This window comes from Tachyglossus aculeatus, chromosome 1, assembly GCF_015852505.1.
Source record: "Tachyglossus aculeatus isolate mTacAcu1 chromosome 1, mTacAcu1.pri, whole genome shotgun sequence".
In the NCBI taxonomy this organism is placed as follows: domain Eukaryota; kingdom Metazoa; phylum Chordata; class Mammalia; order Monotremata; family Tachyglossidae; genus Tachyglossus; species Tachyglossus aculeatus.
The window spans coordinates 4,687,527-4,707,000 of record NC_052066.1 but is presented as its reverse complement, the minus strand read 5'-3'; the positions used below and the strand labels follow the sequence as shown (position 1 = coordinate 4,707,000).

General features: G+C 50.2%; 1 protein-coding gene across 2 annotated transcripts in view; it reads left to right on the top strand.

The window, feature by feature from the left end:
- Positions 1 to 732: 732 nt before the first annotated feature.
- The window catches only part of PTPRN (protein tyrosine phosphatase receptor type N), a 132,490-nt gene continuing 113,748 nt past the window's right edge, over positions 733 to 19,474 (top strand). For both annotated transcript variants that reach the window (XM_038743238.1, XM_038743237.1), the window contains exons 1-5: positions 733 to 887; positions 7,670 to 7,720; positions 9,167 to 9,280; positions 10,635 to 10,731; positions 15,197 to 15,365. In XM_038743238.1, the coding sequence (XP_038599166.1) occupies positions 776 to 887; positions 7,670 to 7,720; positions 9,167 to 9,280; positions 10,635 to 10,731; positions 15,197 to 15,365 (543 nt within the window). In that variant the 5' untranslated portion in view covers positions 733 to 775. The remainder of the gene's footprint in view (positions 888 to 7,669; positions 7,721 to 9,166; positions 9,281 to 10,634; positions 10,732 to 15,196; positions 15,366 to 19,474) is intronic.

Here is a 19,474-nt window from a genome sequence, read left to right as displayed (position 1 = left end):
TCAATACGATTGAATGACTGACTGACTGAATGAATAAATAAATACATATGTTGCCGACTTCCCAAGCGCTTACTCCAGTGCTCTGCACCCAGCAGGCGCTCAATCAATGCGATTGAATGACTGACTGAATGAATGAATAAATCATCATCATCATCATCATCAATCGTATTTATTGAGCGCTTACTGTGTGCAGAGCACTGGACTAAGCGCTTGGGAAGGACAAATTGGCAACATACAGAGACAGTCCCTACCCACCAGCGGGCTCACAGTCTAAAAGGGGGAGACGGAGAACAAAACCAAACCTACTAACAAAATAAAATAAATAGAATAGATATGGACAAGTAAAATAAATAAATAAATACAGTAATAAATATGTACAAACATATATACATATATACAATAAATAGAGACTTATGTTGCCGACTTGTCCTTCCCAAGCGCTTAGTCCAGTGCTTTGCACCCAGTAAGCGCTCAGTCAATGCGATTGATTGAATGAATGACTGAATGAATTAATGGACTTGAATGGGATCTGGGGGGGCCGGGGGGGGGGGGGAGAGGGGCCGGGCCTGTGACGATCCCCATGACGCAAAGGCCCGGACTTGGGGGAGGGGAGGGGGCCAGGGGTGGGGGGCTTGGGAGCTGGAGAGGCCTAGGATTGGTTGGGAGATTCTGGGGGGGATTTGGGAAAGGAGGGGGTTCTCTCAGCCTGCGTCTGGGGGGTCCTCTGGGCCTCGCAGGGAGGCAGGGAGGCCCAGAGCAGGCCAGAGCAGCAGAGATGGGGAGGCTGCGACCTCCCCTGCGACCCCTGCGACCCCTGCGAGCCCTCCTGGGCCTCCTGTTCCTGCTGGCTGGACACCTCAGGGGCAGCGGGGCGGCCAGAGCCCACGGTCAGCGGGGGGGGGGGGGGGGGGGGGGGAAAGGGGCTGGGGGCCAGGGGGAGGGAGGACCCCCCCCCACTCTGGGGGGAGGAGGAGGAGGAGGAGGAGGGGGGATGCTGGGGGGCTTCTGGGGGAAAGGGACAGGGCCTGGGGGGGGGCTAAGGGGGGAGGGGGAGGATGAGGAGGGGGATGCTGGGGGGCTTCTGGGGGAAAGGGGGACGGTCTGGGGGGGCCAGGGGGAGGGGGACGGAGGTGGGAGCCGGTCCTGGGGAGAGGGGGGCGGCGGGGACCCCCAGCATCTGTCCATTTCAGGGGTCTGGGGGGGGGGTCTTTGGGGGGCCGGAATCTGGGGCCAGGGGGGTCGAGCCTGGCTTGGGGGGGGAGGAGGGGACGGAAAAGGGGGGCCGGGGTGTGAGGGGTGGCCAGTTTTGGGGGGCCGGAGGGCTGGGGTGGGGGTCTCCCCCTCCTGGGCCCCCTGGCCGGGCCCAGCGCTGACTCATCCCAGACTCAGCGCTGACTCACACACACACCACACACACACACACACACACATATCCCGGGGGCGGGGGGGCGGGGGACACGCCCAGCCCCCACCTCTCCCCCCAGGACCCCCCAAACCTCCCCCTTCCCACCCCCCGGACCCCCAGATCGCCCCTTCCTCAGACCTCCCCCTCCCCACCTCCCGGCCCCTCCGGCTCCCCCCTCTCCACCCCCCCGGGCCCCCCAGCTCTCCCCCTCCCCATTTCTCTGGAGCCCCCGGGAATCCAAGCTGTCCCCCTCCCCTGCTCTCCCCCCCCCCAATCTCTCCCCCTCCCCTGCTCTCCCCCCCATATCTCCCCCTCCCCATGTCTCCCCCGGGACCCCCAGCTGCCCCCCTCCCCCTCCCCCCCGGGCCCCCCCAGCTCCCCCCCCTCTCCATCTCTCCATCCCGGGACCTCCAGTTCTCCCCCTCCCCATCTCTGGAGCCCCCATGTCTCCCCCTCCCCATCTCTCCATCCCGGGACCCCCAGCTCTCCCCTTCCCCATCTCCCTAGAGCCCCCAGGCCTCCTCCTCCCCCCCCCCGGGACCCCCAGTTCTCCCCCTCCCCATCTCCCTGGAGCCCCCAGCTCTCCCCCTCCCCCTCCCCCCGGGCCCCCCCAGCTGTCCCCCTCCCCCTCCCCCCGGGCCCCCCAGCTCTCCCCCCCTCCATCTCTCCATCCCGGGACCTCCAGTTCTCCCCCTCCCCATCTCTCCCCCGGGACCCCCATCTCTCCCCCTCCCCATCTCTCCATGCCGGGACCCCCAGCTCTCCCCCTCCCCACCCCCCGGGACCCCCAGCTCTCCCCCTCCCCATCTCTCTGAAGCCCCCGGGACTCCAAGCTGTCCCCCTCCCCTGCTCTCCCGCGGGACCCCCAGTTCTCCCCCTCCCCATCTCCCTGGACCCCCCCATCTCTCCCCCTCCCCATCTCTCCATCCCGGGACCCCCATCTCTCCCCCTCCCCATCTCTCTGGAGCCCCCAGCTCTCCCCCTCCCCATCTCCCTGGAGCCCCCATGTCTCCCCCTCCCCATCTCTCTGGAGCCCCCCAGCTCTCCCCCTCCCCATCTCTCTGGAGCCCCCCATCTCTCCCCCTCCCCCCCCGGGGACCCCCAGCCCTCCCCCTCCCCATCTCCCTGGACCCCCCCATGTCTTCCCCTCCCCATCTCTCCCCCGGGACCCCTCAGTTCTCCCCCTCCCCATCTCTCCCCCCCTCCCCCCCGGGGCCCCCCTACCTCCCGCTCGGTGGGAGGGGCAGGGTGGGGCGGGGCGGCCCGCCTGGAGCCCCCCGGGGTGAAGCCCCCCTCTTCCTCCTCCTCCTCCTCCTCCCTCCTCCTCCCTCCTCCTCCTCCCTCCCTCCTCCTCCTCCTCCTCCAGCACCGCGGCCAGCGCCAGGGCCCGGCCCGCGGGGAGGGGAGGAGCCCGGACCACTGAGCACTCAGCACCGACCGCTAAGCACGGAGCACTAGAGAGCACTAGAGGACTGGAGCACTGAGCACTAGAGCATTAAGCACTGAGCACTAAGCAGGGGGCACTGAGGGCTAAGCACGGAGCACCGAGCGCTAGAGCACTGAGCACTAAGCAGAGAGCACTAGAGCACAGAGCGCTGAGCACTGGAGCACTGAGCACTAAGCAGGGAGCTCTGAGGACTAAGCACGGAGCACTGAGCCCTAGAGCAATCAATCAATCAATCAATCAATCAATCAATCGTATTTATTGAGCACTTACTGTGTGCAGAGCACTGTACTAAGCGCTTGGGAAGTACAAGTTGGCAACATATAGAGACAGTCCCTACCCAACAGTGGGCTCACAGTCTAGAGCACTGAGCACTGAGCATTAAGCACTGAGCACTAAGCAGGGAGCACTAAGGACTAAGCACTAGAGCACGGAGCACTGAGCACTTGAGCACTAGAGCACTGGAGCACTGAGCATTAAGCACTGAGCACTAAGCAGGAAGAACTGAGGACTAAGCACAGAGCACTAGAGCACTGAGCACTAAGCAGGGAGCACTGACGACGAAGCACGGAGCACTGAGCACTAGAGCACTGAGCACTGAGCACTAAGCACTGAGCACTAGAGCACTAAGCACTGAGCATTAAGCACTGAGCACTGAGGACTAAGCACAGGGCACTGAGCACTGAGCACTGAGGACTAAGCACAGAGCACTGAGCACTAAGCACTGAGCACTTAGAGAAGCAGCACACACCAACACACACACACACAACCCCCCCCCCCCCCCCAATAAGACCAGTGTCCAGTCGAATCCCGGATGGTAGTCATCCATTCATTAATTCAACAATTAATTCATTCAATGGTATTTATTGAGCACCTACTGTGTGCAGAGAGCACCGTACTGAGCGTTTGGGCTAAGACAACGCAACGCTAAACAGACTCATTGTTATTCATTCGTTCATTCATTCAATCGTATTGATTGAGCGCTTACTGTGTGCAGAGTGCTGGACTAAGCGCTTGGAAAGTACAAGTTATTATTAATAATTATAAAAATAGGAATGATAATCATGAGGATGCCAACTTGGTGGTGGTGTTGCCAAAGTTGTTTTTTTAATGGCATTTATTAAGCGCTTACTATGTGCAAGGCACTGTTCTAAGCGCTGGGGAGGTTACAAGGTGATCAGGTTGTCCCACATAGGGCTCACAGTCTTAATCCCCATTTTCCAGTTGAGGGAACTGAGGCCCAGAGAAGTGAAGTGACTTGCCCAAAGTCACACAGCTGACAATTGGCAGAGCCGGGATTTGTTGCCAACTTGCACTTCCCAAGCGCTTAGTCCAGTGCTCTGCACACAGTAAGCGCTCAATAAATACGATTGAATGAATGAATGTTGGTATTTGTTAAGCGCTTACTATGTGCCAAGTGCTGTTCTAAGCGCTGGGGGAGATACAAGGTGATCAGGTTGTCCCCCGTGGGGCTCCCAGTCTTCATCCCCGTTTTCCAGATGAGGGAACTGAGGCCCAATCAATCAATCAATCGTATTTATTGAGCGCTTACTGTGTGCAGAGCACTGTACTAAGCGCTTGGGAAGTACAAGCTGGCAACATATAGAGACAGTCGAAGTGAAGCGACTGGCCCAAGGTCACACAGCAGACAGGTGGTGGGGTCCGGATTAGAACCCATGCCCTCTGACTCCCTAGGCCGGGGCTCTTTCCGCTAAGCCACACTGCTTCTCTGTGATAAACACGTTATTATTATTATTATTATTATTATTATTATTATTATTATTATCGATAATAATAATAATGACTATGCTATTTTTAAGCACTTACTATGTGCCAAGCACTGTTCGAAGCGCTGGGGGAGATACAAGGTGATCAGGTTGTCCCACGGGGGGCTCCCAGTCTTCATCCCCATATAGATAGATTATAGATAGATAGATAGATAGATGATAGATAGATAGATAGATAGATAGACAGATAGATATTGGTATTTTTTAAGTGCTTACTATGTGCCAAGCACTGTTGTAAGCACTGGGGGAGATACGAGGTGATCAGGTTGTCCCACGTGGGGGTCACAGGCTTCATCCGCCACTTGTCAGCTGTGTGACTTTGGGCAAGTCACTGCCCTTCTCTGGGCCTCAGTTCCCTCATCTGGAAAATGGGGATGAAGACTGGGAGCCCCTCGTGGGACAACCTGATCACCTTGTATCCACCCCAGCGCTTAGAACAGTGCTTGGCACATAGTAAGCGCTTAACAAATGCCAGCATTATTATTATTATTATTATGAGGGAACTGAGGCCCAGAGAAGTGAAGTGACATTCCCAAGGTCACACAGCAGACAAGTGGCGGAGTCGGGATTAGAACCCACGACCTCTGACTCCCAAGCCCCGGCTCTTTCCACTGAGCCACAACGAGCTTCCAGTCTATTCTATTTATTTTATTTTGTTAGTATGTTTGGTTTTGTTGTCTGTCTCCCCCTTCTAGACTGTGAGCCCGCTGTTGGGTAGGTACTGTCTCTAGATGTTGCCAACTTGTACTTCCCAAGCGCTTAGTACAGTGCTCTGCACACAGTAAGCGCTCAATAAATACGATTGATTGATTGATAGGCGAGGAGGAGGAGGAGGAGAGGGGTGGGATGGAGAGTGGAGGGGAGGATTTCAGGGAACCTCCTTTCTATTAATAATAATAATAATAATGTTGGTATTTATTAAGCGCTTACTATGTGCAAAGCACTGTTCTAAGCGCTGGGGTAGACACAAGGTAATCAGGTTGTCCCACGTGGGGCTCCCAGTCTTCATCCCCATTTTACAGAAGAGGGAACTGAGGCCCAGAGAAGTGAAGTGACTTGCCCAAAGTCACCCAGCTGACAAGTGGCGGAGCTGGGATTTGAACCCACGACCTCTGACTCCAAAGCCCGGGCTCTTTCCACTGAGCCACGCTGCTTCACTCCCCTTTCTCCCCACTGTTAGAAAGGGGAAACTGAGGCTGCGGCGGCGAAGTCGTCCTGTTCCCAGCATCCCTGTCCAGAGAAGCAGCGTGGTTTAGTGGCGAGTGCCCAGGTTTGGGAGTCAGAGGTCCTGGGTTCTAACTAAGCGCCGTGAGCCCACTGTTGGGTAGGGACCGTCTCTATTTGTTGCCAACTTGTACTTCCCAAGCGCTTAGTCCAGTGCTCTGCACACAGTAAGCGCTCAATAAATACGATTGAATGAATGAATAATCCCATCTCCGCCACTTTTCTGCTGGGTGACCTTGGGCCAGTCATTTCCAGCGGCGTGGCTCAGTGGGAAAGAGCCCGGGCTTTGGAGTCGGAGGTCGTGGGTTCAAATCCCGGCTCTGCCAATTGTCAGCTGGGTGACTTTGGGCCAGTCACTTCCCTTCTCTGGGCCTCAGTGACCTCATCTGGAAAATGGCGTTAAGACTGTGAGCCCCACGAGGGGCAACCTGATTCATTCATTCATTCATTCAATCGTATTTATTGAGCGCTTACTGTGTGCAGAGCACTGCACTAAGCGCTTGGGAAGTACAAGTTGGCAACGTAGAGAGACAGTCCCTACCCAACAGCGGGCTCACAGTCTAGAAGGGGGGAGACAGAGAACAAAACAAAACATAATAACAAAATAAAATAAATAGAATAAATATGTACAAATAAAATCAATCAATAAATAGAGTAATAAATCCGTAAAAACATATATACATATATCCAGGTGCTGTGGGGAGGGGGAGGAGGGGGAGAGGAAGGAGGGATCACCTTGTAACCTCCCCAGCGCTTACAACAGTGCTTTGCACATAGTAAGCGCTTAATAAATGCCATTATTATTATTATTATTATTATTATTATTATTATTATTCTCTGGGCCTCAGTTCCCTCATCTGGAAAATGGGGATTAAAAGCGTGAGCCCCAAGTGGGGCAACCTGTTGACCCTGTATTCACCCTAGCGCTTAGAACAGTGCTTGGCACATAGTAAGAGCCCGTTGTTGGGTAGGGACCGTCTCTATCTGTTGCCGACTTGTACTTTCCAAGCGCTCAGTACAGTGCTGTGCACACAATAAGCGCTCAATAAATACGATTGAATGAATGAATGAAATACCATTATTATTATTATTATTATTATTATTATTATTAGAAGAGAAGCAGCGTGGCTCAGTGGAAAGAGCCCGGGCTTTGGAGTCAGAGGTCATGGGTTCGAATCCTGACTCCGCCACTTAATAATAATAATAATAACGATGGCATTTGTTAAGCACTTACTATGTGCAGAGCACTGTTCTAAGCGCTGGGGGGGGATACAAGGTGATCAAGTTGTCCCACGTGGGGCTCACAGTCTTAATTCCCATTTTACAGATGAGGGAACTGAGGCTCAGAGAAGTTAAGTGACTTGCCCAAGGTCACGCAGCAGACATGTGGCGGAGCCGGGATTCGAACTCATGACCTCTGACTCACTCCAAAGCCCGGGCTCTTTCCACTGAGCCACGCTGCTACTTGTCAGCTGGGTGACTTTGGGCAAGTCACTTCACTTCTCTGGGCCTCAGTTCCCTCATCTGTCAAATGGGGATGAAGACTGGGAGCCCCCCATGGGACAACCTGATCACCTTGTAACCTCCCCAGCGCTTAGAACAGTGCTTTGCACATAGTAAGCGCTTAATAAATCCTATTATTATTATTATTATTATTATTATTATTATTATTATTATTACCCCCGGGGAGTGAATGAACCCATTTTGGGGTGCCCATCTCTACTCCGTTCCCCCTCCCTATCCCCCCACCCCAATATGAGCCCCTTCCTCATCTTATGAGCCCCCCCCCATTGCTCTGCCAACCTACAGGATGCCTATTCGACCACAGACTCTGCTCTCGTCAGGAGATCTGCATTCAAGGTGAGTGGCAAGCGGTTAATACAGTGCCCTGCACACAGTAAGCGCTCAATAAATACGATTGAGTGAAGAATGAATGTGAGTGAATGAATGAATGAATGAGCAGCAGCCTGGCTCAGCGGGAAGAGCCCGGGCTTGGGAGTCAGAGGTCGTGGGTTCGAATTCCGGCGCCGCCACTTGTCTGCTGTGTGACCTTGGGCGAGTCACTTCACTTCTCTGGGCCTCAGTGACCTCATCTGGAAAAGGTGCCTGTTACTATTAATTCATTCGTTCAGTCGTATTTATTGAGCGCTTCTTGTGTGCAGAGCACTGGACTAAGCGCTTGGGAAGTCCAAGTTGGATGCTACTGATGCCTGTCTTGTTGCCTGTTACTATTAATTCATTCGTTCAGTCGTATTTATTGAGCGCTTCCTGTGTGCAGAGCACTGGACTAAGCGCTTGGGAAGTCCAAGTTGGATGCTACTGATGCCTGTCTTGTTGCCTGTTACTATTAATTCATTCATTCAATCATATTTATTGAGCGCTTACCGTGTGCAGAGCACTGGACTAAGCGCTTGGGAAGTACAAGTTGGATGCTATTGATGCCTGTCTTGTTGCCTGTTACTATTAATTCATTCGTTCAGTTGTATTTATCGAGCGCTTCCTGTGTGCAGAGCACTGGACTAAGCGCTTGGGAGGTATAAGTTGGATGCTATTGATGCCTGTCTTGTTGCCTGTTACTATTAATTCATTCGTTCAGTCATATTTATTGAGCGCTTCCTGTGTGCAGAGCACTGGACTAAGCGCTTGGGAAGTACAAGTTGGATGCTACTGATGCCTGTCTGTCTTGTTGCCTGTTACTATTAATTCATTCGTTCAGTCGTATTTATTGAGCGCTTCCTGTGTGCAGAGCACTGGACTAAGCGCTTGGGAAGTACAAGTTGGATGCTATTGATGCCTGTCTTGTTGCCTGTTACTATTAATTCATTCGTTCAGTCATATTTATTGAGCGCTTCCTGTGTGCAGAGCACTGGACTAAGCGCTTGGGAAGTACAAGTTGGATGCTACTGATGCCTGTCTGTTTTGTTTTGTTGCCTGTTGCTATTAATTCATTCGCTCAATCGTATTTATTGAGCGCTTCCTGTGTGCAGAGCACTGGACTAAGCGCTTGGGAAGTACCAGTTGGATGCTACTGATGCCTGTCTTGTTGCCTGTTACTATTAATTCATTCGTTCAGTCGTATTTATTGAGCGCTTCCTGTGTGCAGAGCACTGGACTAAGCGCTTGGGAGGTATAAGTTGGATGCTACTGATGCCTGTCTGTCTTGTTGCCTGTTACTATTAATTCATTCGTTCAGTTGTATTTATTGAGCGCTTACTGTGTGCAATGAGCGCTTGGGAAGTGCTATTAATGATTTGTAATGAATTGATTGATATTATTGATTAATTTGATTATTCTATCACCTCCCAGATGGTCTGTTTGGGCGATGCCAGGTGGGCCCAGGGGGGTCACAGTCCATCTTGCGGGTGACCTCCCCCATCCTCCAGCGCCTTCAAGACGTCCTGCGGCATCTCATGGCTCAAGGTTAAATCCCGGGGCCCCTCAGGAGGAGGAGGAGCGGGCTTGGGAAGGGGGCCGGGATCCACAATGGGGGGCCCATTCTCTCGTCATCCCCCCAAAAACCCTAACAATCATCATCATCAATCGTATTTATTGAGCGCTTACTATGTGCAGAGCACTGGACTAAGCGCTTGGGAAGTCCAAATTGGCAACATCTAGAGATGGGCCCTACCCAACAGTGGGCTCACAGTCTAAAAGGGGGAGACAGAGAACAAAACCAAACATACCAACAAAATAAAATAAATAGAATAGATATGTACTAGATAGAATAGATATGTATAGAATAAATAAATAAATGGAGTAAAAAATAAAATAAATGGAAATAAAATAAATAAAATAAAATAGAATAAAAGAAATAGAATAAAATAAAATAAAATAAATAGAAATAGAAAATAAAATAAATAATAATGTTTATTAAAATAATAAAAATAATTAAATTAAAGTTAAATTAAAATTAAAATAAAATAAAATAATAGAAATAAAATAAAATAAAATAAATTTTTTATTTATATAAATTTTATTTTATTTATTTATTTATTTATTTGTTTGTTTGTTTTTTTGAAGGCGAGTCACTTCCCTTCTCTGTGCCTCAGTTCCCTCATCTGTAAAATAAGAATGAAGACTGTGGGCCCCCCGTGGGATAACCCGATCACCTTGTAACCTCCCCAGCGCTTAGAACGGTGCTTTGCACATAGTAAGTGCTTAATAAATGCTATCATCATCAGTCGGATTTATTGAGCGCTTACTGTGTGCAGAGCACTGGACTAAGCGCTTGGGAAGTCCAAGTTGGCAACATAGAGAGACGGTCCCTACCCAACAGTGGGCTCCATCATCATCATCATCAATCGTATTTATTGAGCGCTTACCATGTGCAGAGCACTGTACTAAGCGCTTGGGAAGTACAAATTGGCAACATCTAGAGACGGTCCCTACCCAACAGTGGGCTCACAGTCTAAAAGGGGGAGACGGAGAACCAAACCAAACATACTAACAAAATAAAATAAATAGGATAGATAGGTACAAGTAAAATAAATAAATAAATAGAGTAATAAATCTGTACAAACATATATACAGGTGCTGTGGGGAGGGGAAGGAGGTAAGATGGGGGGATGGAGGGGGAGACTAGGGGGGAGAGGAAGGCCTCCTGGAGGAGGTGAGCTCTCTTAGACTCCACAGTCTAAATCTATCATTATTATTATTATTATTATTATTATTACCAAAGTGGACAGGCCCTCCGGAGGGTCAGGCCTTGGGGGGTCCACTTCACTCCTCCACCTGGTGTGACTCTCCCTTTTCCCCCCTTTTCCCCCCACCCCAGGCTTGTCCTGGCAGGACGATGTCACCCAACTGGTCATCTCCCAGGAGATGGAGCGGATTCCTCGCCTCCCTCCGCCGGATCCCGATTCCCGGGACAGGTAAGGCCCATCTCCCACCCTGGACCCCCGGGAGGGTTGGGGGGAAGTAAGGGAGGGGGCCACACCCAAGCATCCCCACCCATAATAAGTAGGGACTGTTTCTCTATGTTTCCAATTTATACTTCCCAAGCGCTTAGTACAGTGCTCTGCACACAGTAAGCGCTCAATAAATACGATTGATGATGATAATAATAATGATGGCATTTATTAGGCGCTTACTATGCGCAAAGCACTCTTCTAAGCGCTGGGGAGGTGACAAGGTGATCAGGTTGTCCCCCGGGGGGCTCCCAGTCTTCAGCCCCATTTGACAGATGAGGTCACTGAGGCCCAGAGAAGTGAAGGGACTCGCCCAAAGTCACGCAGCTGACAACGGGCAGAGCCGGGATTTGAGCCCACGACAATAATAATAAGGGCACTGATTCAGTCGTTCAGTCAGTCATCCAATTGTATTTATTGAGCGCTTACTGCGTGTAGAGCACTGGACTAATCAAACCATCAGTCAATCGGATTTATTGAGCGCTTACTGTGTGCAGAGCACTGGACTAAGCGCTTGGGAAGTCCAAGTTGGCAACATCTAGAGACAGTCCCTACCCAACAGTGGGCTCGCAGTCTAGAAGGGGGAGACAGACAACAAAACCAAACATAATGGCACTGATTCATTCATTCATTCAATCGTATTTATTGAGCGCTTACTGTGTGCGGAGCACTGGACTAAGCGCTTGGGAAGTCCAAATTGGCAACATAGAGAGCCGGTCCCTACCCAACAGCGGGCTCACAGTCTAGAAGGGGGAGACGGACAACAAATCATGTTAACAAAATAAAATAAATAGAATAAATATCTACAAATAAAATAAATAAATAGAGTAATAAATACATACAAACATATATACAGGTGATGTGGGAGGGGAAGGAGGTAAGGCAGGGGGATGGGGAGGGGGAGATAATAATGGTATTTGTTAAGCGCTTACTATGTGCAAAGCACTGTTCTAAGCACTGGGGTAGATACAAGGTGATCAGATTGTCCCATGGGGGGGCTCACAGTCTTCATCCCCATTTTACAGATGAGGGAACTGAGGCCCAGAGAAGTTAACAGCTGACAAGTGGCGGAGCCGGAATTAGAACCCATGACCTCTGGCTCCCAAGCCCGGGCTCTTTCCACTGAGCCACGCTACTTCTCTCTACATATATATCCCCCTCAAACATATATATATATATATATATATATATATATATATATATATATATATATATATAGACTGTGAGCCCACTGTTGAGTAGGGACCGTCTCTATATGTTGCCAACTTGTACTTCCCAATTGCTTAGTACGGTGCTCTGCACACAGTAAGCGCTCAATAAATGCGATTGATTGATTGATATACATATAGACAGGTGATGTGGGGAGGGGAAGGAGGTAAGGCAGGGGGATGGGGAGGGGGAGAATAATAATGGTATTTGTTAAGCGCTTACTATGTGCAAAGCACTGTTCTAAGCGCTGGGGAAGTTACAAGGTGATCAGGTTGTCCCACGGGGGGCTCACACTCTTCATCCCCATTTGACAGATGAGGGAACTGAGGCCCAGAGAAGTGAAGTGACTTGTCCAAAGTCACCCAGCTGACAATTGGCAGAGCTGGGATTTGAACCCCTGACCTCTGACTCCAAAGCCCGGGCTCTTTCCACTGAGCCACGCTGCTTCTCATGGGCTTAGTCCAGTGCTCTGCATACAGTAAGCGCTCAATAAATACGATTGATTGATTGATTCTCTGAGCCTCAGTTACCTCATCTGTAAAAAGGGGGTGAAGACTGTGAGCCCCATGTGGGACAACCTGATCACCTTGTGTGCCCCTCAGCGCTTAGAACAGTGCTCTGCACATAGGGAAGCAGCGTGGCTCAGTGGAAAGAGCCTGGGCTTTGGAGTCCGAGGTCATGGGTTCGAATTCTGCTCCACAAATTGTCATTCATTCATTCATTCACTCATTGTCGTATTTATTGAGCGCTCACTGTGTGCAGAGCACTGTACTAAGCACTTGGGAAGTACAAGCTGGCAACATATAGAGACGGTCCCTACCCAACAACGGGCTCACAGTCTCCATTACATTCATTCATTCATCAATCGTATTTCTTGAGCGCTTACTGTGTGCAGAGCACTGTACTAAGCACTTGGGAATTACAAGTTGGCAACGTATAGAGACGGTCCCTACCCAACAACGGGCTCACAGTCTCCATTACATTCATTCATTCATTCATTCATTCAATCGTACTTCTTGAGCGCTTACTGTGTGCAGAGCACTGTACTAAGCGCTTGGGAAGTCCAAGTTGGCAACGTATAGAGACGGTCCCTACCCAACAACGTGCTCACAGTCTCCATTACATTCATTCATTCATTCATTCAATTGTACTTTTTGAGTGCTTACTGTGTGCAGAGCACTGTACTAAGCGCTTGGGAAGCACAAGTCGGCAACATATAGAGACGGTCCCTACCCAACAACGGGCTCGCAGTCTCCATTATATTCATTCATTCATTCAATCGTATTTCTTGAGCGCTTACTGTGTGCAGAGCACTGTACTAAGCGCTTGGGAAGTACAAGTTGGCAACATATAGAGACGGTCCCTACCCAACAACGGGCTCACAGTCTCCATTACATAAACCTGAAAATTAGCCCCCAAACTCCAAACCCTACTTTAGACTAATGGAACACACTCATGCACACAATTCATCAACAACACCCGAAGAATTAAAAATGTGATCACATTTCAGTTCGTTTTCATTTCGTATGCCAAGCCTAACAAGATTAAAGAATTACAGAGAAAACAGAAGGAAAAGTGATCACTAAAAGTGATCCAGAATTTGTTTTATCCAGTAGAATTGAAAATGAGGCTGATTAGACTGTGAGCCCACTGTTGGGTAGGGACCGTCTCTAGATGCTGCCAACTCGGACTTCCCAAGCGCTTAGTACAGTGCTCTGCACACAGTAAGCACTCAATAAATACAATTGATTGATTGATTGATTGATTGATTATTTTATAAGCCATACTAAACACCAACAATAAAGTTGATCAGGCTACTCCACTACCGCAATATTGTTTAAAATTGTTGTAATTTCAAAAAAATCTGCATTTTGATCATGTCAGCTGTGTGACTTTGGGCAAGTCACTTAACTTCTCTGTGCCTCAGTTACCCAAAAATGGGGATTAAGACTGTGAGCCCCCCGTGGGACAACCTGATCACCTTGTAACCTCCCCAGCGCTTAGTACAGTGCTTTAGGCTCTAGACTGTGAGCCCACTGTTGGGTAGGAACCGTCTCTATATGCTTCCAACTTGTACTTCCCAAGCGCTTAGTCCAGTGCTCTGCACACAGTAAGCGCTCAATAAATACGATTGAATGAATGAATGCATGGTATTTATTTTACTTGTACATATTTACTATTCTATTCATTTTATTTTGTTAATATGTTTTGTTTTGTCGTCTGTCTCCCCCTTGTAGACTATGAGCCCGCTGTTGGGTAGGGACCGTCTCTCTATGCTGCCAACTTGTCCTTCCCAAGCGCTTAGTCCAGTGCTCTGCACACAGTAAGCGCTCAATCAATACGATTGAATGAATGAATGAATGGTATCAATTTTACTTGTACATATTTACTATTCTATTTATTTTATTTTGTTAATATCTTTTGTTTTGTCATCTGTCTCCCCCTTCTAGACTGTGAACCCACTGTTGGGTAGGGACCGTCTCTCTATGCTGCTGACTTGTACTTCCCAAGCGCTTAGTCCAGTGCTCTGCACACAGTAAGCGCTCAATGAATACAATTGAATGAATGAATGGTATTTATTTTACTTGTCCATATTTACTACTCTACTTTATTTTGTTAATATCTTTTGTTTTGTCATCCGTCTCCCCCTTCTAAACTGTGAGCCCGCTGTTGGGTAGGGACCCTCTCTCTTGGACTTCCCAAGCGCTCAGTCCAGTGCTCTGCACACAGTCAGCGCTCAATCAATACGATTGAATGAACGAATGAATGCTTGGCACAGAGTAAGCGCTTAATAAATTCCATTATTATCATTATTCTTATAGTAAGCGCTTAACAGATGCCATTATTATTATTATTACTGCAACAACCGGGCTGGGGGCGGCCTCCTACTCTCCCCCAACTTCATCATCAATCGTATTTATTGAGCGCTTACTGTGTGCAGAGCACTGGACTATGAGCCCCCTTTTAGACTGTGAGCCCACTGTTGGGTAGGGCCTGTCTCTGTATGTTGCCAATTTGTACTTCCCAAGCGCTTACTACAGTGCTGTGCACATAGTAAGCGCTCAATAAACACGATTGATGATGATGATGATGATGACTAAGCGCTTGGGAAGTCCAAGCTGGCAACTTCTGACCCCGTGGCCAGCCTCCGCTCCTCCTTCGACGGCCTCCCTGCCTCCGGCCTGGGCCTCACCCCCCGCCATCCGATCTCTCCCCGCAGGTCGGCCGCCTCCAGGAAGCCCGCCGCGGCCCGGGGGTCGCCGGGGCCGGCCGGAGGGACGGCGGGGGTCTTCCCTCCGCTCCTGGAAAACCTGCTGATGTCCCCCAAATCCGGAATCCCGGCCTTGGGCTACCAAGCCGCGCTGCTGCAGCCTTACCTGTTCCACCAGGTGAGCTCAAGGCCGGGGCCGGCCTGGGGACCCCAACCTCAGGACCTGTGCCCCCCTCTTCCTCCCCGTCCCCCACATATGTGTTGCCAATTTGTATTTCCCAAGCGCTTAGTACAGTGCTCTGCACGTAGTAAGCGCTCAATAAATACGATTGATGATGATGATGATGATGGGGACCCCCTGGATTCATGTCTAATAACAATGATAGTTATCTATTCTGTTCATTTTATTTTGTTAGCATGTTTGGTTTTATAATGGCATTTATTAAGCGTTTACTATGTGCAAAGCACTGTTCTAAGCGCTGGGGGGGATACAAGGTGATGAGGTTGTCCCACGGGGGGCTCACAGTCTTCACCCCCATTTTACAGATGAGGGAACTGAGGCACAGAGAAGTGAAGTGACTTGCCCAAAGTCACTTGTTCTCTGCCTCCCCCTTTTAGACTGCGAGCCCACTGTTGGGCAGGGACCGTCTCTAGATGTTGCCAATTTGTACTTCCCAAGCGCTCAGTCCAGTGCTCTGCACACAGTAAGCGCTCAATAAATACGATTGATGATGATGATGATAATAGTGGTATTTGTTAATCAATCAATCAATCCATCAATCGTATTTATTGAGCGCTTACTGTGGGCAGAGCACTGGACTAAGCGCTTGGGAAGGACAAGTTGGCAACATCTAGAGACGGGCCCTACCCAACAGTGGGCTCACAGTCGAGAAGCAGAGAAGTCTCGATGTTAGAGAAGCAGCGTGGCTCAGTGGAAAGAGCCCGGGCTTTGGAGTCAGAGGTCGTGGGTTCAAATCCCGGCCCCGCCACTTGTCAGCTGGGTGACTTTGGGCAAGTCACTTTGCTTCTCTGGGCCTCAGTTACCTCATCTGGAAAATGGGGATTAAGACTGTGAGCCCCCCGTGGGACAACCTGATCACCTTGTAACCCCCCAGCGCTTAGAACAGTGCTTTGCACATAGTAAATGCTTGATAAATGCCATCATTATCATTATTATTATTATTAGAAGGGGGAGACAGTGCTTACTACATGCCAAGCCCTGTTTTAAGCGCTGGGGGAGATACAGGGTCATCAGGTTGTCCCCCGTGGGGCTCCCAGTCTTCATCCCCATTTTCCAGATGGGGGAACTGAAGCCCAGAGAAGCGAGGTGACTTGCCCAAAGTCACCCAGCTAACACGTGGCTCTGTGGAAAGAGCCCGGGCTTTGGAGTCAGAGGTCATGGGTTCAAATCCCCACTCTGCCACTTGTCAGCTGGGTGACTTGGGGCTTCTCTGGGCCTCAGTTCCCTCATCTGGAAAATCAATCAATCCATCAATCGTATTTATTGAGCGCTTACTGTGTGCAGAGCACTGTACTAAGCGCTTGGGAAGTACAAGTTGGCAACATACAGAGACGGTCCCTACCCAACAGTGGGCTCACAGTCTAGAAGAGGGGGATTAAGAAGATGGAAAATGGGGATTAAGGCTGTGAGCCCCATGTGGGACAATCTGATCACCTTGTAACCTCCCCAGCACTTAGAACTGTACTTTGCATATAATAAGCGCTTAACAAATACCATTATTATTAAGTGCTTACTATGTGCCAAGACCTGTTCTAAGCGCTGGGGGAGATACAAGGTCATCAGGTTCTCCCCCCCCTTGGGGCTCCCAGTCTTCACCCCCATTTTCAGATGAGGGAACTGAGGCGCAGAGAAGCAAAGTGACTTGCACAAAGTCACCCAGCTGACACGTGGCTCTGTGGAAAGAGCCCGGGCTTTGGAGTCAGAGGTCATGGGTTCAAATCCCCACTCTGCCAATTGTCAGCTGTGTGACTTTGGGCAAGTCACTTCACTTCTCTGGGCCTCAGTTCCTTCGTCTGGAAAATGAGGATTAAGACTGTGAGCCCCTCGTGGGACAATCCGATCACCTTGTAACCTCCCCAGTGCTTATAACTGTACTTTGCACATAATAAGCGCTTAACAAATACTATTATTATTATTATTATTATTATTATTATTATGCGCTTACTATGTGCCAAGCCCTGTTCTAAGCACTGGGGGAGATACAAGGTCATCAGTTTGTCCCCCCGTGAGGCTCCCAGTCTTCACCCCCATTTTCAGACGAGGGAACTGAGGCACAGAGAAGCAAAGTGACTTGCTCAAAGTCACCCAGCTGACACGTGGTTCTGTGGAAAGAGCCCGGGCTTTGGAGTCAGAGGTCATGGGTTCAAATCCCGACCCCGCCACTTGTCAGCTGGGTGACTTTGGGCAAGTCACTTTGCTTCTCTGGGCCTCAGTTCTCTCATCTGGAAAATGGGGATTAAGACTGTGAGCCCCATGTGGGACAATCGGATCACCTTGTAACCTCCCCATTGCTTAGAACAGTGCTTTGCAAATAGTAAGCACTTAACAAATACCATTATTATTATTATTATTTAGCACTTACTATGTGCCAAGCCCTGTTCTAAGTGCTGGGGGAGATACAAGGTGATCAGGTTGCCCCCCGTGGGGCTCCCGGTCTTCATCCCCATTTTCAGATGAGGGAACTGAGGCACAGAGAAGCAAAGTGACTTGCCCCAGTCACCCAGCTGACACATGGCTCTGTGGAAAGAGCCCAGGCTTTGGAGTCAGAGGTCATGGGTTCAAATCCCGACCCCGCCACTTGTCAGCTGGGTGACTTTGGGCAAGTCACTTTGCTTCTCTGGGCCTCAGTTCCCTCATCTGGAAAATGGGGATTAAGACTGTGAGGCCCTCGTGGGACAATCCGATCACCTTGTAACCTCCCCAGTGCTTATAACTGTACTTTGCACATAATAAGCGCTTAACAAATACCATTATCATTATTATTATTATTATTATTATTAAGTGCTTACTATGTGCCAAGCCCTGTTCTAAGCGCTGGGGGAGATGCAAGGTCATCAGATTGTTCCCCCATGGGGCTCCCAGTCTTCATCCTCATTTTCCAGATGAGGGAACTGAGGCCCAGAGAAGCGAAGTGACTTGCCCTATGTCACCAGCTGACACGTGGCTCAGTGGAAAGAGCCCGGGCTTTGGAGTCAGAGGTCATCGGTTCAAACCCCGGCTCTGCCACTTGTCAGCTGGGTGACTTTGGGCAAGTCACTTCACTTCTCTGGGCCTCAGTGACCTCATCTGGAAAATGGGGATGAAGACTGTGAGGCCCAAGTGGGACAACCTGATCACCTTGTATCCTCCCCAGCGCTTAGAGCAGTGCTTTGCACATAGTAAGCGCTTAACAAATGCCATCATTATTAAGTGACTTGCCCAGAGTCACCCAGCTGACAATTGGCAGAGCCGGAATTTGAACCCAGGACCTCTGACTCCAAAGCCCGGGCTCTTTTCCACTGAGCCGCGCTGCTTGAGCCCGGGCTTGGAAGGCCACGCGTTCTATCCCTGGCTCCGCCACTCGTCTGCTGTGTGACCTCGGGCGACTCACTTGACTTCTCTGGGCCTCAGTTGCTTCATCTGTAAAATGGGAATGGAGACCGCGAGCCCCACGTGGGACAGGGCCTGTGTCCAACCCGATTTGCTTGTCTCCAACCCAGCGCTCAGGACAGCGCCTGGCACACTTGTGATAATAATAATCATAATGATGGCATTTGTTAAGCGCTTACTATGTGCCAAGCACTGTTCTAAGCGCTGGGGGGGAATACAAGGTGATCAGGTTGTCCTGCGTTGGGCTCCCAGTCTTCATCCCCATTTTCCAGACGAGGGAACTGAGGCCCAGAGAAGTGAAGTGACTTGTTCGAAGCGCTGGGGAGGATACAAGGTGATCAGATTGTCCCATGTGGGGCTCACAGTCTTCATCCCCATTTTCCAGATGAGGTCACTGAGGCCCAGAGAAGTGAAGTGACTGGCCCAAAGTCACCCAGCTGACAAGTGGCGGAGCCGGGATTAGAACCCATGACCTCTGACTCCAAAGCCCGGGCTCTTTCCACTGAGCCACGCTAGCGCTTAGTCCAGTGCTCTGCACACAGTAAGCGCTCAATAAATAGGATTAAATGAGTGAATTCATTCATTCATTCATTCAACCATATTTATTGAGCGCTTACTGTGTGCAGAGCACTGGACTAAGCGCTTGGGAAGTCCAAGTTGGCAACATCTAGAGACGG